We start from the raw sequence: 25,430 nt of genomic DNA, 5'->3' as shown, positions 1-25,430 counted from the left end.
AAACAGTTTCCAGGAGCCTAGAGACAGAGCAAGTGAGAAAGGTGTAGAGTGCTACAAATTTAAAATAAAGACACTTGGCTTTCAAGGGAAGGTGGAGCTTGGGAGTAGTTTTCCCTCAGTGTCTGGCCCTTGGGCTGTCACTGAATTGTCACCTGTGTGATGTTGAATATAATGGCATGTAATCTCTCATGCAAGGACCAAGTGTAAAATAAAAGGCTCTGCCTTCCTGGTGGCCTACAAGACAGACTTCCTTGCCATATCCAGAGCAATAGTGACTGCACAAGAGTTATGTATAGCCCACAAATGACTGTCTCTGGTCATTATCCTTGCTACTCTGAAGCCCTTCTCCATTCACCTCTTGGCAGTGATCTCCCAGTTGCTGCATATTTCAAGTACACACCCAACACAATTGTATTCTTATAATCCAGCATGTCAATCATTCATTAGCACATGAAGCTAAATGGAACTGGAAAGAATTCATGTCTGAACGAAGAAAGTACTCAACTCATGAAATACATTTCAGAAGCCAACCTATATTTAATTTCAACTTTGTGGGAAAGTGGTTTGTCTCAATTTTACTAATGTGAATTTTGTGGGTTTTTTTATAATTTATAATTTGAAATATGCAATTCTCTAAATCCTAAGCAGGACATACAGTTTATTACACTGATTCTTGTAGCAAAGATCTTCAAACAAAATGACTTTTTTGTTACTGTCTTTGTTTGTTTTTTGAGACAGGGTCTAGCTACATAATTTAGGCTGGCTTCCAATTCCCAGTTCTCCTATCTCAGAGAGAATACGGCTATGTGCCACCAAACCAGGCCCAAAACTATTTTATTCCTCTAAATTTAAGAACATTTCAAAAATACCATGTCAATAATGTTTTTGTGCTAGAGTTCACATTAAGCTTTATTGGTATTAAATAGTAAATTAAATAATTAGTATTAGGTATTTTTACAAATCTATAGGCACTACCAAAATATAAATAAGTAATAATGACTGGTACCAAAGTATGTTTTAAAATATTTATGTCTAGGTATCTTAATTTTCAAACTTCACTCAGTGATTAAGAAACACTGCATTCCTGGCATCTGGGACTTTCTAGTAGTTCCTACTGTTCCCCATCCTACACTGTTCCCACAACTCAATGGAGATGACATTAGCTGAAATACTCAACAGTGGGGAGATAGAACCTGAAGAGACTCCTCCAGTAGATATACATGGCCTCCAGTTGAGGGATGGGGCCATTTACCCATCTCAAAATCTTTAACCCAGAGTTGTTCCTGTCTAAAGGAAATGGGGGAGGGGAAGAAAAATAAAAAAATAAAAAATAAAAAAATGGAGCAGAGACTGAAGGAAAGGCCATCCAGAGGCCACTCCACCTTGGAACCCAACCCAGCCACAGACACCAAACCCTGACACTATTGCAGATGCCAAGAAGTGCTTGTTGACAGGAGCCTAGAATGGCTGTCCTCTGAGACGCTTTTGCTAGCACCTGACTAAGACAGATGCAGACACCCATAGCCAACCATCAGACTGAGTCTGGGGAACCCAATGGAGGAGTTAGGAAATAGACTGAAGAAGGTGAAGGATATTGCAACCCCATAGAAAGGACAACAATATCAACTAACTGGACCCCCCAGCGCTCTCAGGGACTAAACCACCAACCAAAGAGTAGACATGGAGGGACCCATGGCCCCAGCTGCATATGTAGCAGAGGATGGCCTTATCTGTTATCAATGGGAGGGGAAGCGCTTGGTCCTGTGGAGGCTTGTTGTCCCAGCCAATGGGGATGCTAGAGAGGTAAGGTGGGAGTGGGTGGGTGGGTGGGTGGGTGGAAAAGCACCCTCTTAGAGGCAAAGAGGAGGAGGATGGGATGGGAGTTTGCACAGGGGAGACCCGGAGGAGGGACAACATTTGAAATGTAAATAAATAAAATAATTAATAAAAAATACTGTCATTAAACATTTTATCAAGCAATGGAATAACAAGATAAAAGCCAAATAAAAATTTAAGTATTGAGATTTGAAAGGATACTTACCCTTTTGACTCCCTCTTAGAGGATATATCCTGAGTTTTTCAATAATGTCAACCACGATCAGGGACAACAGAACCAGAGATACTGGCAGATCAGGTAAGGAATCAGGCAAAAAGTCAGCTGAGCCGTTGATGTTCTTTTGAACCTGTTTTCAGAAAGTCACATAAGCGCATGTAATCAGTTTGATTTATTCATTCTAAACACCGTCAATAGTTTGCAGACCATACTAAACTTATTGTAAATATATTTACTGAAAATTTCAAAGCTCTAGTTTTAGCTTCTCAGATTTGAACTACAAGTCTTTGAACCATTTCTACATATGTAATGAGGATTAACACAAGGTTTCATTTAAAATAGATTCCCCTAAATGAATGCCAAAAGTACATTAATAAAATACTATGCATGTAGCTCAGTTGGTAGAGCACTTGCCTAGCAGGTGTGAGACCCTGGATTTGATCCTCACTTCTGGCGTGTGTGTGTGTACGTGTGTGTGTATGTGTGTGTGTGTGTCTGTCTGTCTATATGTCTCTCTGTGTTTATGTCAGAGTGTGTTTGTGTGTATTTGTGTGTGTATTGCTTGTCTCTGTGTTTATCTATGTGTGTCTGTGTGTGTATATATATGTGTGTGCATCTGTATGGTATAAGTGTGTATGTGTGTGTATCTGTGTGTATCTGTGTGTGTGTGTATCTGTGTGTGTGTGTATGTGTGTGTTCAGTAAAAGTGAAATGGGCCATTCCTTCCAATTTCCTGCTAAGTGGAGCTCTGAAAGTCCTGGGTAAGATCAACCGAGCTTTCTTCTTTATCTGCTTATGGTTTCTATAAAGAACAGACAAAACAAGCTACAGCCTGCATCATATTCATGGTGAAATATTGGAAGTTTTCTCTCAAAGACAAGACAAAGATGCTTTCATGATCAATTCTAACCAGCTTGTCCTGAATATCTTAGAGCTCCTAATAAATCAAGAGAAAGTAATAAACTGTATTTAAGAATGAAAGATTAAACATCGTTCTCATAGACTGTGTGACTATATATGGAAGAAATGCTCCCAAAGGGATATATTCTTTTTAATTGCTAGTGACAACAAAACATAAAAATAAAAATTGTTTTAAAAGATAGAACCACTAACTGCAACTTCAGTGAGCATGTCAATTATAATGTTTATGCTAAAATGAGTGTGGAAATAAAAGGGCAAAGAGTTGTAGAAGAAAGAGAAGATAGACCAGATTGATCTTCTACTTCCATAGAACACTTATAAAGCTACAAGAAGAAGCTGTGCAGTGTGAGTAAGAACAGAAGAGACAGGAAGCATGAGGACAGGTCACTCACATGAACACCCAACTTGAGAAGACTCTACTGAAACAGACAAAGGACTAAGTTTTTATCAAACGGTACTCAGCTCATTAGGAAAAAAGCAAAAACAAAACAAAACTTGATCAATTCCATCCCTACACAACATAACAAAACAATTCATTAAAGCTAGACTGTGGATCCAAAAGAATAGGAGGAAGAGGAGGAGGAAGAGGAGGGAGGAGGAGGAAGAGGAGGAAGAGGAGGAAGGAGGAGGAGGAGGAAAACACAGTTTTCAGAAAATGAGATCTTTAGGACTTTGCACTTTAGAGTCAAAAGTCATCTCAGTTCACTCACAAGAAGCATTTTGCACAGATAAAAGAGTTGGCAAATCAGACTATTTTAAGCAAAACAAAACAAACAAAACCTTTTCATCAAAAGACACCAATAAGATTGTGAAGGCAAGTGCCACAGTAAACATATTAAAGTATTTTAAGTGTTGTAATTTAAACATGTGAACAGCACTTTCATTATGATTTTTAAGTAATTCTCTTATTATTGAGATTATAATATAATATAATTATATCATTTCCTCTTCCCTCTCCTTCCTCATAATTCTTCCATGTTACTTACCCTCCACCTTGCTCTCAAATGGTCTCTTTTTAATTGTAGGTGTGTGTGTGTGTGTGTGTGTGTGTGTGTGTCCTAAATACATAAGTACAACCTGTTCACTCTGTAAATCAATTTTAAAAGATAAGCAAAGATGAATGAACAAAGATGAAAAGTGAAAACATGTGAAACCTCACTTATTTAAAAAAATGAAATCTTAAAGTCCAGTGAGCTTCAAAAATATGTCTCTCAAATGAGCTAAAGACAAAAGGCAAGTTCTGGTAAAGAACAGGAAGCCTGGAGATTATTCATTCTCTGCTCCTGGAGTCTGCAGACAGATGTCAACACAGTCTTTCCTGATACTTGCTTGACATAATAGATTGCATCTGATGGTTAGATATTGTATAAAATATAACCTGCATATTCTACTCCTGTATGTTAAATCAACTGATGCATCACACATCTGTAAAAAATGTTTGACCTAGTTCCCTGCAAAACGTTAGCTTGAAATGGCAATAACTGAATTTGTCATTAAGAACAGACCTGACCGAACTGAGAAGGTGGCTGAACAATAAAATCCTCACCTCAGATGTGCAAAGCCCCAGGTTCCATCCTCAATGCAGCAGCAACAACAGCAGCAGAACAGAACTGTTCAGCTAAAATGTAAGTTGGACCGTTGGGTTGGGCTGGTGTATCTCAGAGATACAGGACACACTTAGCACAAAGGCTCAACCCCAACACAGAAAAATAAATGAATTATAATAGCCTCAAGATGAAATATTTGCATCTGTAGTGATGAAAATAAGTGAACTATATCTGGACATAAACACGTGACTGACTCTCACCTCATATTTTTGAATAAAATAGAAGACATACACCATTATGGAATCAATATGTGTAGTTGGAATTTGACTTTCCCTAGTAGAAAAATTCAAAAGTAGGTAAATGACTCTGTTGTAAACGTCAAGGTGAAGAGAGGAAAGAAAGGGGGGGCCTGGCAGAACCAGTAGGATTGAGGCTGCTCAGACTGCATTTCGTGACTTGAGTTTGTTTCCATAGGGATCAATTGTGTGGCATTCTGTTAATACTATACAGTTGTGCTTCACGTGGGTTCCTGTTTATGTGGTGCACTTCAGTGGGAATTTAATAAAACAAGAAAAGACATTTATACAATGGGTGAGACATCTTAGGAATTAACAAGGAAAAAGCTACCATGTCCTGGATACACTATCACTTTATGAACTGAGATTAGAACTCTTGAAACAGCCTTCCCCACCCCTCCCCACGTGATGATCTTCTCTGTCCCAGTATCTTGCAAGTTAATAACATCATTGGGAAGGCCTTTCCTGACTTCTGTGGGAAGTGAGGGTCTTTCAACCTGTTGGTTTTGCCTATGATAGTCCTGACCTATGGTCTGGTTAGCTGCTGGAAAACTTTTGAACCCATATTTCATCAAAAGAAAAGGCTATCAACAGAGTTAACATGTGCAAAATATTTATCAATGGGTGGCTACACATAGATCAGTGTGTAAGAATGTAGATAAACTGTCATTCTTTACTCTTTCTGACTTTGCAATATACTCTTGTATCATATACACAAGCAAAGAAGTAATCTGTGTTTTAAAAACTAAATGCCAGACTATCCCTCAAATCGTGGAAGTAACAATTATCTTATAATAAGCAGTGTGTGTGTGTCTGTCTGTGTGTGTATGTGTGTATGTGTGTGTCTATGTGTGTCTGTGTGTATATGTGTCTCTGTATGTGTATGTGTGTATGTGTGTGTGTGTGTGTAATGTGTGTGTCTGTGCCTCTGTGTGTGTGTGTGTATGTGTGTGTCTGTGTGTGTTTCTGTGTGTGTTTCTGTGTATGTGTCTGTGTGTGTTTCTGTGTGTGTGTCTGTGTGTGTTTCTGTGTGTGTGTCTGTGTGTGTTTCTGTGTGTGTGTGTGTGTGTGTGTGTGTGTCAATTTGGTAGAAGATTGGAGCCAGTTAAACAGCAGAAAATGATTTGGGTATGCTATTCTCTTGAAATTCAAAACCATGCCATTTTAAGATCTCATACTCTTGCAACAGAAGAAATCAAAATCGGATACCTCCGTCACTGCTATGGAGAAGCTGAAGCTGGGGAGAGTCGTGAGCACGACACACATCACCAGAACAGGTCGCCTAGCAAAGGAGAAAAAACAATAAGCAACAGCAATATCACGGCCTGTCAACAGTTCCTGTTAACATTTCGCTAATTTTGTAGTTCCTCTTTCATTCATCTATAGTTTTTTTCCTAAGAAGCTCACTGCTTCCCTATTTCCATTTCCCAGATGTTTGAGCATGGCAAAAAGTAACAATGTGCAGAAAAAAAGAAAGAAAAGAAATACAGAATTCCTTTCTCTAACAAACAATGGAGCGGTTTCCCAGTAGCTCAAATAATTAGTAACCTAGTGATTGAGATATGAAATAACTAACATATGTATTGATGACTGGGATAAATCAAATGGATGTTTGTTGTTGTTTAGCTTCTTGAATGAACAAGACAAAAGACCGAGCTTTGGGGTATGTGTGAGTGCAGACACGGAGGGACGGTGTAGCATGCATGTGGTGGTCAGAGGATAACTTGAGATATTGTTTGTAGTTTGGTTTCTCATTATTTTACCTCTGGGTGTGCTGGACTAACCCATGAGTTTCTGGAGTCTCCTGTCCATGCCTCCCAACTCCCCATAAAAATACTAAGTCTGGCCCTTTATGAGGGTTCTAGAGTTCAAGTCCCATGCTTGAAGAATAAGCACTTAACCCATCGAGTCATGTCACCTGCCTAACAAAGCTTTTATTTGTTACAATAAAATATTTAAAATATTTATCTCTCCTTTCCCTGAACACCTTACCTTAATTGTATTCATATAAAGTGCTCCTCAGTATAAGAAGTATTGAGTATTTTAAAGTATTAATAATTTCTCCTCATTTCTGCATGCCTCTCTTATCTCAGCTCCATCTTAGAGACATAATTAACAGAGGAGAAAGAAGCCCCTCTGTAAGCCATATCCACTACAACCAGCTAACACTGGGTACTGTGGGATTTAAAACAGGCATATCAGAACTAATTATTTTGTTCCTTTAATAAAATAAGACATAAAGAAGGAGCTGGTTGCTTTGTTTTGTGTCTCAGATCAGAACTATATTCCTGCAGCGTGAAGCTACCTAAAGGACCATGGCTAAGGATGGTAGCTAAGCACGCGTGGGGTCCCATCCTTATTACCCGACTTCTGAAAGAGGCAAATGTCGAGAGGATTATTCCTTCCCTAAATAATCTCCCAATCACTGAACCCATTCCCATGCTTTTAATTACTAACCTACTTCCCCAGGGCATTCAATAATACTGTACTTCCCCCTCAGCTCTAGACTTAGACAACAAACAGCCATCTCTGCCTGAAAGTTTAAGAGGCAGTCCAAAGTAGATATATCTAAAGAGAATGAAAGTCCTTCCTCACACTCACTGTAACTTACCACCCCTCCTCCACACTCACTGTAAGGCATCATCCATCCCCCACACTCACTGTAACCCACCACCTCTTTCTCTCTGACTTCCTGCGAAGTCCAAGTCCAACCCACTCTCTGTTCACTCACGCCAGAGCCCGTCCTGCGTCAGCTCCCACTTGTAATTTTTCCTCACGGGTTTCCTGTTAGAACTTCCGTTCTTGACACTATCTAATGTCTTCCTCTCTTGATCTCTGACTTATACTTTGGAATAGGGTCTCTTGCTGATCCTGAAGCTCACCATGCCAGCTAGCCTTTGTACCTAGTGATCTCTCTGTCCCCACCTGTCTCTGTTCCCACAGCACTGAAGTTACAGTACACACATCCACCATACCAAGCTTTTATGAGGGCTGAGGATTGACACTAAGTTTCCCATGCTGGCACCTTTACCCAGCTTGCCACCTCCCCCAGCGTCACATTTTAAAATGTAAAACACATTTTGCATCTTATCTTTAAATATAGGAGGCTGGGGGCAAGGGATAGGGAATTTGTTTGCAACGGTATAAAGATTCAGTCTTGAGAGATGAGAAGGGTTTATATCGACAGATGGTTGACACTGATAGTTGCCCAGCAACACAAATGCATATAATACCTCTGAGCAGTACACAAAATAGCTCAGGTCATAAACTTCATCTTAAGAATACTGCAATCACAGACATCTCTGGTGGACACGCAATGCATTTGAAATACAACTCATCCTTCTCACACTTTGAGAAATCCTTCCTCCTGTTTTTCCTCATTTAAAATGATCTACCTTCCCCGCAACCTCCTACTTAACACCAGCCATTCCAGCTTTCCGGTTATCTCATGATCTCTCCACTCTGGCTTTTCCTCAGCCTTGCCTCAGTCTCACACTACCTGTTCCTCTTGCTAGGGCCTCCATGACCCATCTGCTTTCCTGTCTCTATGCTGTCATCTCTGCCTGATTTGCACACTTGACCCCTCTGATGACCCGAGATCCTGCTGCTTTTCTCCTGGCTTTGTTGCTCGTCCTCTTTCTTCATCTCACAAAACTGAAACTATTTATTCTTTGTTTCCAGCATCTAGAATACTGTTTTCTGAATCATTTTTATGCATAAGAATCAGTTAGGAATCTATTGAATCTTGAGGTATGAAAAATTAGATTATGTCAGGATAAAATCTAATTGACTAAAAATAAGATGCAGATTTTCATAACATGAAGTTGAAGTCATCTGTAACTCTATTAAAATAATTCTTTAAGTCTCCAATCTTCTTAAGAACTGTGTACAATGAATTCAAGTTCTTTTGGAATTTTAAGCACAATAATTCATATACCTACCTACTGATGTACTTCCCCAGAGGTGGAATGCTTAAAACTTGATTGAAAGTTGCAATGACTCAAAGTCACAATGTAGTTACTACTGAATACCAAATTTTAAAGAATCTGATACATCTATAAATAGTGTGATATGAATAGATTGCATAATAAGTTATAGTTCCTGATCATTGCTGCCAAAACTTATATTATGTAACCTGCTAGCTTTCAATTACAAGATATGTCTTTATTAAGTATTCCATTAGTTTGGTATGGTATTGTAAAATACTTGCTACATACTAATGGAATAGTTAATAAATACCAGCCCCCTGCTTATGTTTTCTTTAATGGCTGTTACTGCTAAGTCCTGCTTATAATTTATCAATAAGAGACATGAATTAATTGATATGCTTACCTAAAAGATGTGCTGAAGTCACAATGCCCCAGTACCTTGGAACACAGCCTCATTTGGAAATGGGATTTTTTGCACAGAATGATCCAATTAAAATAAGATGATTAGAATGGGTCCTAACTCAATATGACCAATATTTTTATAATAGAGACTAGCATAGAAAAAGACATGAAAACATTTGGAGAATGCCATGTGGCAGTAAAGGCAGAAAGCTCAGTGATTTCCATATTACTCAAGGAATGCTACAAACCATCTGAATCCAGCAGAGGCTAGGACAGAGGTCAGGAATAGAGGTCACTCGTATCCACCAGCATCAGTCCAACTGATACTTTGGCTTCTGGACTCTAATCCAGTGAACAATGAATTTACCTTGTGTATATAGCATGTGGCTGAGGCACTTTGTTCTAGCTTGTCTAGAATATAAGCCACTGGGCAAGAGAGATGCTATTGAAATGTCTGAAAATGCAGACTCAGCTTTGGAAGTGAGTAACAGGGAACCTTGAGGTGCACCAGACAAGCCGAGAACACCTTGGAAAAGTTGCTGGAAATGTAAATGGTACAGGAGATTCTGGGCAGGGCTCAGAGGAAATATCTATAGTATCAGAAAAAAAAAAAAGACATGCTTTTGTGAACAGAAAGCTGCTAGAAGTTTGACTGGAAAGGTACTTCTGGTGTGTAAGGTAGAAACAAGGAGGACTTTATCGGGACCTAGAAAAAAGGAGGTACCTTTTGTAAGATGGCAAAGAACAGGTAAATTGTTAGAAGGAAAACAGAGTTTACATATCAGTTACTTTTTCTTCACTGTGACAAATCACTGCCAGAAACCATGTTGGGGCATGAAGGTTTATTTTGGCTCACAGTTTCAAAACATCAGGATGCAGAAAGCATGCTATAGCTCACGGAAGTAGAAGGGGTTGTAGATACTTTTCGCGTGGCTGTGGATAAAAAGCAGAACCTGGGGGATATATGCTCTTCATTCTCTAGCTCTAGCCACGTACTTACAGTAGCCAGATCTCTATCTCCTATGATCTTCACAGCGTGGAACCAAGTGCTAACAGCATGAGCCTGTGGGACCCTTCCAGATCCAAACCACGGCAATTTGCAAGCAATGAATCATATACAGCAGCGCTAAGGACTGTATTCTCCTCATTATTTGTGGTAAAAATTAACTAAAGAGCAATATTTTTTTTAAATGCGTGGCAGAAAAGAAACTAGAACTTTAATGTTTAGAAAGCTACTGGCCCTTAGCCGGGCAGTGGTGGCGCACGCCTTTAATCCTAGCACTTGGGAGGCAGAGGCAGAGAGGCAAGTGGACTTCTGAGTTCGAGGCCAGCCTGGTCTACAGAGTGAGTTCCAGGACAGCCAGGGTTATACAGAGAAACCCTGTCTCACCCCCCCCCCCCAAAAAAAAAAAAAAGAAGAAAAAAGAAAGCTCCTGCCCCATCCATATTGAGAGGAGGAACTGAGAGGAGGAGGGGTGACAAAAATATGTTCAGAAGAGAAGATGGAGATCGAGGCTTGTGAATTCAACCACACCAGCAGAAAGCCTTGGGCTGAGAGACAAGGCGTAAGATGAAGGAAGGCTGTTCGGCTTCTGGGACTCTCAGGAGAAAATGAGCTGAACTGCTTGGCTACAGACATGTTATTCCAAAATAGGGAAGAGTGGCTCTAACTGGTTCAGAGGCAGGTTTCCTCTATGAATCCAGAGAGCAAATCCAGAGAGCAGAGGCTACCAACCATGAGCCAGCTTCCGATGGGCCTAGAAGGTGGATCCAGAGAACAGAGCATCCAGCCACAGAAAATCATCCTCAAGCTTAACACTGAGTGGAATTTTCCGTCCTCAGTTGTATCGTTTTTGGAACCCATGGCTTTCCCTTTCCTGTGTACTGTTTATCTCTCAAAGAATGGTGATGCCTAGTTTGTCCCACTGTATTTTGGAGGCAATGTACTTTTTAAAAGATCTGTAAGTTTTGGGGGGGCATGCACGTGTGTGTGTGTGTGTGTGTGTGTGTGTGTGTGTGTGTGTGTGTGTGTGTGTGTCTGAAAAGGCCAGAAGAGGTCATCATATCTCCTACAGCTAGATGCTCAAAACTGAACTTGCATTTTCTGCAAGAGCAGCACGCATTCTTAGTCCCTCTCTGTAGGTCCTACAATCTACTTTTTGGCTGGTCTCACAGGGTCACAGATAGAGAGGAATTTTGACCCAGAACAAGTCCTTCCCCAAGTCTTGCTCATAAAATGGAGATTTGGGGGTACTTTGGGATGATGTTTAGATGAGCTTTGAACACGGAACTGATACTAAAATGAATAAGACCTTTTTTTTAAGAGGGTAAAATGAATGTTCTTTCTGCAACAACAGTAACAACAACAAAAGTGAAGTTTGAGGGTTCTAAAGGTGGTATGTTGTGGGGTAACTTTGCATTTCAGTTATGGTTGAGCCCCTATTTCTAGTCCCTCAGAATGGAAACAGAATAGAATTTTGAAAGTATTGCTTTACTAAAGTAATTAAGCTAAAATAGAATATCATAATAGATTTTAAGTCAATATAATAGGAAGACTTTTGGAAGCAGACATAAACAGTGGGGATACCTCGAGAGGAAAGACAGGAAGAATGTCATGTGATTATGGAACTCAAGACCAAGATGGCAGACCACTGCTACATACCCCCCAATGGACATGAAGCACATTCTCCCTTAGGTTTCTTCAGAAGGAACCAACATGGCTAACTATTTGACTTCAGACTCCTAAATATCTAAGACTTTGAGATGACAAGTTCTGTTAGGTCACCAAGTTTATACACTTTGTTCTAGCAAGTTTCAAATGCTGCAGCATAACTCCAGACAATGAGAATTTCAGATAGAATATTAGCAGCATCTTTGAATGTCTGCTTACATTTAAACTAACCAGATGCCACTAAATATAACTGCACAGAGAAAAAGAAGACCTGTGTCATGGTGACACGTGACTATTGCAAAAGCGAAAGCCCCATGACTTCAACAACCATGGTTATTGAAAGAGCAATGAAAAGACTCTTCCAAGAGTTAAGCCCAGGATTAGAAGACCAGGCTCAAGCACAATGGGTTAAAACTTCCTGTTTGTGCAGCAAGTTTGGTCCTGAGATTACTCATGGAGGAAGCTTGGTGGGTGGAGAGGTCAGATAATTTACTTGGGAAGTGACTCTCTGCTAAGAAACCTGTAAGAGTCTCTTTTCCCTAAGTCATTAAATCAAAGTTTCCTGCCACAAGGTTCCCTTGAATCTGTTAACTCCCCCAACCAAGCACACTCCTGTACTATCTTCTTAGTGGCTACTGAATGCTGAGTATTTCAGTGAAGATGGTGTTTCCATCACCCAGACCCCACCAAAGCCTCTCACTGATGCTGAAGCTGATGAGTAAGCTTTAATTCATCCACTTCACGCCCTCCCCTGGGATGTAAAAGATGAGCTCCAATCCAGGGTATTCTGACTGCAAATCTCATGTTCCCAATGACTGTGATGCTAAGCAGCTCTTTCCTTTCTGCTGGTTCCATTTAAAACACATTGGTCTTCTCCCACTCCTTAAAACATATACGCTTCTTTCCCAGTCAGCTCATTATCCATCCTCACCCATGGAGATATCTTCTACCCTCTTCTTTTCAAGTTCAGCTCAAATTAAGTCTACACTGTGACTTTTCCCTACTCTGAAACCTGTGGTCACACACACCCAAGCTTGACAACCTGATTCACTCAAGGCACCATGGTGCTGATGGACTGAGGCAGGGTGGGGCATAAAGAATAATTTTTAAATGTGTGAGGGAATGTTGTGTGAGGAGCCACATCAAAAGCCAGGCAGTGCAGAGTGTTCCTACAGTCTCAGCAGAAACAGAAGAAGGATCCTAGGGCCATTCTAGCCAAAATAGCTAGATCCTGGTTCAATGAGAGATGTTATCAAAAAATAAAATAAAATTGAACAGCAATAGAGGAAGTCACCAGCATCAGCTTCAGCCTTTACACATACACACATACATATGTGCATTCTCAAGAATACATGTACATACATGCATACAGACATGCATACAGACATACATTCATACAGACATACAAGAAGAAAACTCTCTTACTGTCAATATGACATCAGTATTTTCCATGAATAATTATGTAATTTCTACAGTAGACCACAATCATTAAGGAAGTGCCTAGTGTGGTGAAAGATTTCCCTATAATTGTTTTTGAATAGCACCAACTACATGAAGAATTTGTATAACGAGATCGTTTGAAAAGAAATATCAGTGTTAGAGGGTAGACAATCTCAAATGCCAGGGATATGGTAATTAGTATCCATTATGGTAGTTTTGGGACAGTCCTTTCAGGTAGTGAATGGCTAATATGTAAATGTTTAGTTAAAAGAGGATTGTATGATTGAGAAGCTGGGAATTGCAAAGTGGTCAAATATCTGAAGTTATAGCTATTTATGCAAGCCCTTATTTTTCCTAAATCATTAGAGTACACTGGTAGATTATTGTTAACCCAAGGAATTTCTGGGAAGATCATTTAGGCTAAGATATTTTATGTGACTTGACCAGAAGTAAGGAAGTTACTTCAGCTAACTAGCAGAAAACACAGAATAAAATCAGGCTATAAACTTTCAAAGTGGCACCATCTAGAGCTTAAAGTTTCAACTGAGTAGAGAAGTATTTTAAACTGGTATAATTATATTAAATCAGGATAAGAGTAAACTAATGGAAAGCAGGGCGGAGACTTTCTGCTGCACTAGAAGCCACACTGAACATCAGAACTCCCAGTAGAATGCTTACCTGCAGACGCCCCTCTACCCTTTCAGTACCCCCACAACACTCTCCCCAATTCTCCCTCCCACCCCCACTGCCGTCTACCAAATGCCAAAGTGGGCAGAAATACCCCCCTTCTCAATAGCAGATGATACACGCCAAAGAACAGAGAGAAAACAGCAACCAAGAAACAAAATACCCATCCAACAAAGAAAAGCCCAGAAATCAGCATGTAGACCTACAATCACCCCAAACCCAGCTGCCTAGACACCAGCATGCAAACACAATAAACAAGCCTTGAATATTCCAACAGAACTGAAGCACAAGAAAAGGACCTTAAAATGAACTTTAGGAAGACAATAGAGGTCCTTAAAGAAGAAGTGAATAAATCTCTTAAAGAATGCCAAGAAAGAACAAAAAAGAAACAGAGTTGAAAGAAATAAATAAAAATGAAAAAAGAATTGAAGAGCTGAAAACAAAATAGAAAAAAATAAAGAAAAAACAAACTGATGGAAATCTAGATATGGAAAATCTAGATAAGTGAACAGGAACCACAGATACAAGCATCACCAACAGAATACAAGAGATGGAAGAGAGAATCTCAAGCATAGAAGATATAGATACATCAGTTAAAGAAAATGTTAAAACTAAGTAATTCCTGTCACAAAACATCCAAGAAACCTGGGACACTATGAAAAGACTAAATGTAAGAATAGTAGGAATAGAAGAAGTAGAAGAATCCCAGCTCAAAGGCACAGAAAATATTTTAAACAAAATCATAGAAGAAAAATTAGTAATCTAAAGAAGATACAAAGAAGAAGAAGAGGAAGAGGAGGAGGAGGAGGAGGAGGAGGAGGAGGAGGAGGAGGAGGAGGAGGAGGAGGAGGAAACCTATAAAGGTAAAAGACGAATATAAAATACCAAATAAATTGAACCAGAAAAGAAAGTCCCCTCACTGAATAATAATCAAAACATTAAACATAAATAACAAAGAATGTTAAAAACTGTAAGGGGAAAATATTAAGTAACATCTAAAAGTAGACCTATTAAAATTAAATCCAAATTCTCAATGGAGGCTTTCAAGGCCAGAAAGGCCTGGATAAGTTTCCTACAAACTCTAGAAGATCACAGATGCCAGCCCAGAGTGCTATACCCAGCAAAACTTTCAATCATGATAGATGGAAAACACAAGATATTCCATGATAAAGTCACATTTAGAAAATATCTATCTACAAAACAGCTATACAAAAGATACTAGAAAGAAAAGGTGGTTAACTACATCCATGAAAACACAAGAAATGAATACTCTCACACCAGTAAAACCAAAAGAAGGGAAACACACAGAGACACACCACCACCATCATGAACAACAATAATAACAACAGCAGCAGCAACAATAACAACAACAACAAAATAGCAGGATTTAACAATCATTGGTCATTATATCTCTCTATATCAATGGTCGCAGTTCCCCAATAAATAGACACAGACTAACAGAATGGATGTGAAGACAGGATCCATCCTTACACTACATTTAAGAAGCACATCTTAACATCAAAGATGATATTACCTCAGAGTAAAGAGTGGGAAAAAGATTTCCCAAGCAAATAAATATAAAAAGCAAGCTATTATAGCCATTCTAGAATCTAACAAAATAGACTTTAATCAAAAATTTCTCAAGAAACGGGAAAGGTACTTCACACTCAGCTAAGGAAAAATCCACCAAAATGATATTTCAATTCTTGACATCTATGCCCCAAATGCAAGGGCACTCACATTTGTAAAAGAAACACTATTAAAATGTAAATCATACATCAAACTCACACATTAAGAGTGGGAGACTTCAATACCCACTCTCACTTACAGACAGGTCATCAAAACAAAAACTAAAATAGAGAAATGCTGGAGCTACATTGTAAACCCAATGGACCTGACAGATACCTACAGAACATTTCACCCAAACGTAAATGAATATACCTTCTCAGCACTTCATGGAACTTTCTCTAAAGTCTTGGAGAGATTAGAGATACAAGAAAAAGACCTAAACATAATAAAGGAAATTTATAGCAAGCCTGTATAACCAAAATCAAATTAATTGGAGAGAAATAAAATACTTTCACTAAAATCAGGAACATGGCAAGGCTCACCACTGCATATATGTTACAGTTGTTTATCTTGGGAATTTTGTGAGACTCCTTAACAGTGAAAGCTGAGGAGCCTCTGACTCTTTTGCATGCTCTTGGGACCCTTTTCCTCCTACTGGATTGTCTAATCCAGCTTTGATATGAGGGTTTGTACTTGTTATTGCATCTTGTTATGCCTTGTCCAGTTGATATCCCTTAGAGACCTGCTTTTTTCTAGATGGAGCCAGAGAAGTAGTGGATCTGGGGAAGAAGAAAAGTTGTATGGGGGGTACTAGAACTAATGCTAGGTGGAGGGGCTGTGGTTGGGATGTGCTGTATGAGAGAAGAATAAATAAAATGAAAAGAGGAGGAAAAAGAGGGAACTACTGAATTGAAAATATGAAGACCCATACACATAAAATAAAAGTTTCTTTCCATATATATTCAAAATAGTACTTGAAGTTCTAGTTAGAGCCATAAGACAACTAAAGAAGATTAAGAGTGTACAAATTGGAGAGGAAGAGGTTAAAGTGTTGCTAATTGCAAATGATAGGATAGTATACATAAACAACTCCCAAAAAATCTATAAGGGAATTCCTCAACTGATAAATACCCTCAGTGAAGTGACTGGATACAAGATTAACTTAAAAGAAAAAAACAATAGTTCTCTAGAAAGAAATCAGGGAAATAACACCCTTCATAATAGCCACAAACAATATAAAATATCTAACCAAGCAGGTAAAAGACCTGATAACAAAAACTTCAAGTATTGGAAGAAACTGAAGATATCAGAAGACAGAAAGATCTCATGCTCATGGATAAATAAGATTGATGTGCTAAAACCGGCCATCTAAAAGCAATCTAAAGATTCAATGCAATGCTCATCAAAATTCACAATGCTCATCAAAATTCCAACGTAACTCTTTAGAGATCTTGAAAGCACAATACTCAGTTTCATATGAAAAAAAACCAAAACAACAACAACCAAAGAATAAATAACAATAAAACAATAACAGAACTTCTGGAGGTATCATTATCCCTGATTTCAAGCTGCAACAGAGCTATAGTAATTTAAAAAAAACATAGTATTGGCATAAAACCAGACACTTTGATCAATTGAATTGAATTGAGGAGCTGGACATAAATCCACACAACTATGGACATCTTATTTTTTAATAAAGAAGCCATAAATATACACTGGAAAAAAAGAAAGCATATTCAACAAATGATGCTGCTCTATCTAGATGTCTGCATGTAGAAGAATGCAAATTGTTCCATAGCTGTCACTCTTCACAAAACACAAGTCCAAGTGGATCAAAGACCTCAATAGAAGACCAGATACATTGTACCTGATAAAGCAGAAAGTAGGGAATAGCCTTGAACCACTGGCACAGTGTTCTTAGACAGAACACTGATAGTGCAGGTACTAAGATCAATAATTAATAAATGGGACCTCATGAAACTGAAAAGCTCATGTAAGACAAAGGCATTGTCAGTAGGGAAAATACAGCAGATGACAGGCTATAGAATGGGAAAAGATTTTTAGCTACTCCATGTCTGACCAAGGACTAATACCCAAAATATACAGAGAACACAAGAAACTAGACATCAACAAACTAAATAATCTAATTAAATTGGGGTTCAGACCTGAACAGAGAAAACTACTCTGAGATTCCATCTTACACCTGCCAGAATGGGTAAGATCAAAAACACATACATCAGCTCATACTGGCAAGGATATGAACCAAAGGAAACAGTCCTCCATTGCTGGTGGGAGTGCAAACTTGTATAGCCACTATAGAAATCAATATGGCTCTTCCTTAGAAAACAGGAAATTGATCAAGAGCCAGCCATATAACTCTTGGACATATACTCAAAAGATGCTCCAGCCTACCCCAAGGATACTTGCTCAACTATGTTCATAGTAGCTTTATTCATAGTAGCCAGAAACTAGAAACAACCTAGATGCCCTTCAACTAATAAATGGATAAAGAAAATGTGGTACATTTACACAATGGAGTAATCATTTAACAGTTTTTTTCAAAGTGACATTATGAAATGTTGGGACAAATAAAATTAGAAAAAATTATCCTGAGTGAGGTAACCAAGACTATGCTATGGACTCTCTTATAAGTAGATATAAGTAGGTATTAGCTGTTATGTAATGGATAACCATACTACAGTTCAAAGACCCAGAGAGGCTACGTAACAGGGAAGGCTCTAGGGGAGATGCCTAGGTCACCCTGAGAAGGGGAAATTGAATAGATTATGTGCATGGACTAGGGGAAGGTAGGAGTGGGAACAGAAGGAATCAGGAGAGGGACAGAAGCACTGAAGGAGAGAGTATGGGGAGAGATGATTGGAATTGGAGGGAGGCATCTGTAGGGTAATAGACCTAGGAGAGTAGAAACTTCCTGAGACTTATGAGGGTGACTCTAATGAGAACTCCTAGTAACAGAGAATATGGAGCTTGAGCCAGTAACCAGGCTAGGCTTCCAGTGGTGGGACGGGGGCACCAACCCAACCACAAAACCATTGACTGACAATCTATCCTACCCACAAGATGTGTTCATATAAAGGTGGTACAGAACTTGTAGGAGTGGCCAACCAATAACTGGCCTAACATAAACCTGGAGCCTCGAGAGGGAGAACATACCCAACACTATCTAGATGGCCAGGAACCAGAAGCAGGTCAACCCAGAAGCCTAGGGTAGAAGCAAACACAACTGCCCCCTCAAAGTCAATGAAAGAATGAAATGACTCCTAATGATACTCTGCTATACTCATAGATGGATGCCTAACCCAATTGTCTTCAGAGAGCTTTCCTCCAGAGCTTGGGGAATCCTGCAGAAGAGATGGAGGAAAGAGTGTAGGAGCCAGAGGGGTTGAGGACACCAGGAGAACATGGCTCTCAGAGTCAATGAAACAGGGTTCATGGGGGCCCACAGAGACTGAAGCAGCAATCATGGAGCCTGCATGAGTCTGTGCTAGCACCTCTGCATATATGTTATGGTTGTTTACCTTGGGGATTTTGTAGGACTCCTAACAGTAGAAATTGGGGACCCTCTGACTCTTTTGCCTATCTTGGGACCCTTTTCATCCTACTAGGTTGCCTCATCCAGCTTTGATAGGAAGGTTGTGCCTAGTCTTATTGCATCCTGTTATGCCTTGTTTGGTTGATATCCCTGGGAGACCTGCTCTTTTCTGAAATGAACCAGAGAAATAGTGGATCTGGGAGAGAGGAAAAGTTGTGTGTGTGTGTGTGTTTTGTGTGTGTGTGTGTTTTGTGTGTGTGTGTTTTGTGTGTGTGTGTTTTGTGTGTGTGTGTTTTGTGTGTGTGTGTTTTGTGTGTGTGTGTTGGGGGGGGGGGGTTACTAGCAAGAGTGTTGGGTGGAGGCCTGTGGTTGGGATGTGTTGTAAGAGAGAAGAATAAATAAAAAGAGAGGAGAGAGAAAACTACTGAATTCAGGTTTAATTAACCCATTCACTTGCCTATTCTCCTCAACTGTGTTAAATGTATGTTCAGTACAAAGTGTTCTAAAGACAGAGAAGTAATGACCTCTGTCATTAATGCATTTTTGGGCTTGTAGGTGTTGCCTAAGTTCAGGATAAGGAAACCTCTCTTTGAAGTTTCAGTCAACTGGGCCCTTAGTTGTAAAGCTGGTGGTGACATGACTGCAAATGGAGCCAATGATGTTGAACTGATGGTTGAAGTCAGTATTTTGAAGCAAAAGGACATCAAGATATGATATCTGAACATTAGAAAGCCAGCTAAGTCCGAGGAGACTTCTAGAACTGTATAAAACTCAGGAACCACAGGGTGTGGAGGACTGGTGGGATTCTGCAAACTGAAAACAAACAAACAAATAACCCCTCCCCCCAAAAAAACAACCAAACAACAACAAAACCAGAATGGCTTGGGTCATGTCTGGGCCCAGTGGGGTGACCTGACTATGTTCATCTGTCTGAGAGACTTTGGGACAGAAACAGTGTGCTAGGAGAAGTCACCCTGGAAAAACATCTCAGAAATGGCAGTTTATAGTATGACAATGAATAATGTGCTTAAGGTATGACAGAGAAGGGGTTTGGGGGAGTGATAAAAAGAAATCCTGGCCATGGACAAACTCACTGATATATAAAGGGAGGTAAAGTCTTGAAAGAGGATTGAAAGGCAGCCACACAGTGGCAGGTTTTGTCTGATAAATAAGAAAGACCATTCTGGTAATTAAAACCACAAAACATACTAAGCTCCATGTTTTAAAGAAAGAAAAACAAGAGGCAGATGATCTATCTATCTTGCACAAGACAGTTTAGACACTCTGTGGTTTCTTCCAGCCACCAATTTTAATTTTAAGGAATAAAGTTGATGTTCAGAAACCTTTATTCAAGAAGGATACAGCTGCTGGGTGGTGGTGGCCCAGGATGTTAATCTCAATACACAGGAGGTAGACAGATCTTTGTGAGCTCAAGGCCAGCCTGGTCTATAGAGCAAGTTTCAGGACAGCCAGGGTTACTCATAGATAGATAGATAACATGTTCAGAAGTAAGCATGGCACATTGGAGGTGATCAACAAATGTTTGTTCTTATTCCACTGTCATGACCACAACCATACAAAGCAAAAGCAAAATCACAACGATCTAAAATGTCACTCAAAATATGGTCTTTCAAAATTCACAAATTCCTGACACATCATAGCTTGAAATAGTTGTATTCTGAAAAGGACTAGAGAGAATTCCTGAGACAGCTCTAGGTCCTGTGGCAGTCTGGGCATACCACGTATCCTACAGAGATGTCCTGTCCCCAGTGAGCTGAAAAGGGTCTGTCTCATGGGTTGGCATATGCACTTAGTTATTTACTTAAGTAGCTTTTCTTTATTCCACTCTGCCTCTCCCTAATCCACAGGAATGATAACAGGCAATCAAGAAAGGACAACAAGTCTAAAGGAACGAGGAAGTGTTGGGTACAAGTGAAAGTTCAATCTCTTCTGTTGATTTAGTGTATGTCTTCAGCTCCGTGACATGCTTCCTCTTCTTAAAAGGAGGATTATGGCCACCTGGTCAATTCACAGCACTGCCCAGTAGGTCACAGAGAAAAGGAAACCCAGAGCACTTGTTTGTAAATGCAAAAGTAACTTCTGAGGATGTAATGGGTTTTCATGTTCAAATGACAAAACAGATCCTACAAAATACTTCAAATTCTAAGGGCACCACTGTCTGCATCTGCTTTTCTTTGGTTTTAGTCAGATTTATTCCATTTCTCAAGATTACTCTAAACAAGTTCAAATTTTAAACGGAAATAATCAGCTCAGCTGAAGGTCAGTAACACTGATATCCATATAAAGCCTCAAGGCGCTGTTCCAGTGACTTCAGATGCACAGTCTTATACTTTTTTTTTTTTTTTTAACAAATGCTCCCAAATAAAAACTAGATTGTCTCTGTTTGGTTCTTGAGAAAATTAAAGCTCAAAGAATATAAATAGCTCATATTAGCCAATGTCAAAACTGAGATTTGAATCCATGTTTGATCTTTCTTACTTCTATCCTTTGGACAGACTCTTGATTAGCTGTCTGGTACCTCTCTCTCTAAAATGTCAGTTTCATAGGGTTCATGTGGTCTTTCCCAGGATGCTTTTAAACAGTCTCATCAATATCAAACCTATGAACTTAAGGATCTGTGAAACTTCAAATGAACAACTATCTACCTAGTTACTCAACGATAAATAATAGATTAAAATAGTAATGTTTGTGGTACCTAATATGTATATTAACAGTTATGTGGGGTTTTTTTTAGCTATCTTCATGTAGCAATTAAGGTTTAATACCCTTCTTATGACTGAATTTGTGTAAATGCAAAAATAACTTTGAAGTTGTAATGTGTCACTATGTTGCCTCCCATATGTTCAAATAGGAAACAGGATCCTAGAAAGTGTCATTGGCAATCATCTGTGAATACTACTGAAACAAACATCTTTGAACAAAATACATTGTAATGCCATTAAAGTAAACCATTTTGGCCTTCAAAGTCAAAAAATAAATAAAAGAAAAAATTCATAAAAAAGAAGAAATTGTTTAGAATTGTTCAGAGAAAGCTCTGGACTTAACAGATCCCAGAACTATGGCAAGCTAGACATGTCTCTTGACAAAGTTATCACTTTAAGTTTCTATTTTTTCAGATATAACGTGAAGGCAGCAACACCTAACTTCATTACATTGCCATAAAGTCTAAATTTAGCTTTGCTGAGTGTGTAAAATGCCTACAATTGTTTTCATGAGCTGTTTCCTCTCTTTAATGACCCTAGAAGGTAACTACAAGATAGTATCCACAAATGAGCCTATGAGGAAAAAGTGACAGAGTTCACCGAAATTACAGATAAAGTGATATCTATGTAAAACCACTGATAGCACCCAAGGCCAGCCTCACCTACAAACAGAAACTGAAGTGTGGGAGAAGTTTGTCCAGAAGAAAATACTGAAAGATGAAGTTGTGGCAACTAACTGGAATCTTAGATGCAGGGACTACTTGAGACCTATATAAAAATAAAGTTTGAGTAGATCCCAAAGGGATGAGAATTTGCCACTCCCTGAAGATTAGGAACAAAGACTTGTCTTCCACTCAACCTCAGTTGCCTACAGGCCTGAGACCTTGTTCATCAGAGATAGTCTGGAAGGCAGTTGGAGTATGAACCATGAATTGAAACGGGCCAAAGTTCAAATCCCAGTTTTATCATCACTTAGTAGAATGACCTTGGAAAGTTACTAAGTGTTCCTGAGTATCAGTTTCCTTTGGGGGAATGCTAATGACACACTCAACACAATGTCTACTTTTTGAGGTATGAAGTGGTCCACAATTAAAACATAAAAATCCATGTATATCCTCAGTACACAGGATCTGTGAAAAGGCCATTGTAGCTTAATACCTACCATATTGATAATACGTTATATGGGAAAGTTTGCCATCGGGATAACATTTGGAACATAAGGTACTGGAGATATGAGTCAATGTAAAAATGAACCAGCAAAATCAAGAGCCTTGGGCAGGAGCACTGCAGTGAGGTATTGTCCTTTACTCTCACTGTCATTTGGAACTGCCCTTATCTCCCCAAAATCCTTTGCTCATCTAACAGTCTCGGAAAGTCAAAGGACTTTGGGGTATATGGTTTACCTCTAAGACACCTATTGGTGACACTGAGATTCAAGCCAAGGTTGAACAGTCTCTGCCTCATCCCAACCACAAAATGATTTACTTCTTAGAATCCTTACCCTTAGGGAACAGAAAGTAGCTTGGCCACCTCCAGTGTTGTGCCTGTGGAGCCTTTGGTAAACTCCACCCATACTTCAGCTCTGTGTGTCAGCATCCTACCCAAGATTATTACACCACTGTATGTACAGCTTTTACATTTCTACCCTAAATTATATTACAATGCTTAGCTATTTCCTGTTCAAATTGCTCTATGTTGCTCATCCATGAAGTAAAGCATCACTAATGAAAAAAATTAACTTATCAGAGAAAATAAAGAAATCCCTGATGAGAGAGAACCAGATCTAAAGGGAAAAATACAGTAGTAACAGGGGTTGTTCTCTGGCTCATCAGTCAAAGATGGCAGGTAATGCCACAGGAGGAGGAGGAAGAAGTAGGAGAAGGAGAAAAGGAAGAAAAAAGAGAAGGAGAAGAAAGAAGAAGAAGGAGGAGGAGGAGGAGGAGGAGGAGGAGGAGGAGGAGGAGGAGGAGGAGGAGAAGGAGAAAAGGAGAAGGAGAAGGAGGAGAAGGAGAAAAGAAGAGGAGGAGGAGGAGAAGAGAGAGAGAGGGAAGAGGAAGAAGAAGGAGGAGGAGAGGAAGAAGAAGGAGGAGGAGAAGGAAGAGGAAGAGGAGGGGAAGATGAAGAGGGAGAAGGACAAGGAGGAAGAGGGACAGAGAGAGGTAGAAAAAAAGAAGGAGAGGGAGAGAGAAAAAAAGAAGTTGTTTTCACTCTTTTTAAGATCTCACTATGTAGCCCACACTGACCTAGAACCCATGGATCCTCCTGCCTCAGCCTCCTGATTGCTGGAGTTACAGGCATGTGGCAATATCTAATGTTTATCTAAGGTACTTCTGTATTATCATGGACATATTTTCTCCCTGCAAGGGTTAATAGGATTACCTGAAAGGGTTAATAGAATTTATGACCATCTAAAGCATTCTTTTCTTTTTAAATCTTAGTAATCAAGTTGCCTAAAACATCTAAGTTAATGAATGGCCAAATCGTGCCTTAGACCAACAAAGTTCGACATAAACACTTAAAAGGAGAAGCTACTTTCAGTTTGGCATAAAAGTGAAATTCTGCATTCTAAGCTTGTGATTACAATGTGTGTAGAGCAACTCTGAAAGACTTTGTACACTTTAGTGTACTGAGAAACTACTGGCAATATTGAAACCAACATACCTTGTTAACTTATGTCATTCGTTATTTAGGGAAAAAAATGATCATAGAAAATGTAAATGATGTCAATTATGTCAATACCTTGACATAAAAGATATAAATGATACCACAACATCAATATGTTTACAGAAGTTAAATGCAATGTCACTATTAATCTTGTACGATCTTGTGCTAAGTTCACTTGCTTAGCACACATGCACACATCATATGCAGGGATAAAAGCATGGCAGGGGGTCCCTGCTAATGAGACCCTCTACTTACCATCCTATAATTTTCTTGTAAAGATGTCGTTTCTTGTATAGGACAACCTTTACCGGAACCCAGATTAAGAGACTCACTACAGCCACATAGGCGATGGAACAGGAAACAATGAGCCAATAGTGAGTCTTTTCATCCTTTGTTCGCTGATTGGCAGTCGCAAACTGCTCCATTATCACAAGGGTAGGAACGGAGAAGGCAGCAAACTCAAGAAGCTCAAAAACCACCAGCTTGATTATTTTGCCAGAAGCCATCCTGAGAAGCAGTGAGCAGTCGAGGACCTGACACTCCCCTGTTCACAGTGAGCAGCACATAAACACACTGGGATCAAGTTCCTTGTACTCAATTCTCTAACCAGGGATTTTATTCTTTTATTGACCCTCATATGGTTCAATGATCTGAATTAACAGTCATACTTCTCTTAAAGAAACAGAACCTCTGTAGAAGTGATCACTAAATGTATTTACACATGCCCTACTAGAAGTCAGGTGAACTCTCAAGCATGGAACACTGGTAAAACAAACAAACAAACAAACAAACAAACAGGGGTTTGTTTGTATTGTTGTTGTTTGCTGTTTTTTTAATCCAATGTTTATGGATAAATTTGCACAAGAGTCATTTATATAATAGATAGCTTTTATGATATAGAACCACTAGAATAATGTAATTCTAGAGTTAAAAAAAATTTACTTACTAGATTATATCTGTACTTTCAGTACCCTT

The 25,430-nt window shown here is 39.2% G+C and overlaps 1 protein-coding gene across 1 annotated transcript in view; it reads right to left on the bottom strand.

Moving 5' to 3' along the window:
* Tmem236 (transmembrane protein 236) overlaps positions 1-25,036 on the bottom strand; it is a 49,058-nt gene extending 24,022 nt beyond the window's left edge. Inside the window, exons 1-3 of the mRNA XM_034509562.2 lie at positions 24,711-25,036; positions 6,027-6,099; positions 2,042-2,183 (exon numbers count right to left, since the gene is read on the bottom strand). Coding sequence (XP_034365453.1) covers positions 2,042-2,183; positions 6,027-6,099; positions 24,711-24,961 — 466 coding nt within the window. The 5' untranslated portion in view covers positions 24,962-25,036. The remainder of the gene's footprint in view (positions 1-2,041; positions 2,184-6,026; positions 6,100-24,710) is intronic.
* Positions 25,037-25,430: the final 394 nt, after the last annotated feature.

Source organism: Arvicanthis niloticus, chromosome 8, assembly GCF_011762505.2.
Source record: "Arvicanthis niloticus isolate mArvNil1 chromosome 8, mArvNil1.pat.X, whole genome shotgun sequence".
NCBI classification, from domain to species: Eukaryota; Metazoa; Chordata; class Mammalia; order Rodentia; family Muridae; genus Arvicanthis; species Arvicanthis niloticus.
The sequence above is the reverse complement of the archived record's forward strand: the minus strand, read 5'-3'. Positions and strand labels throughout refer to the sequence as shown.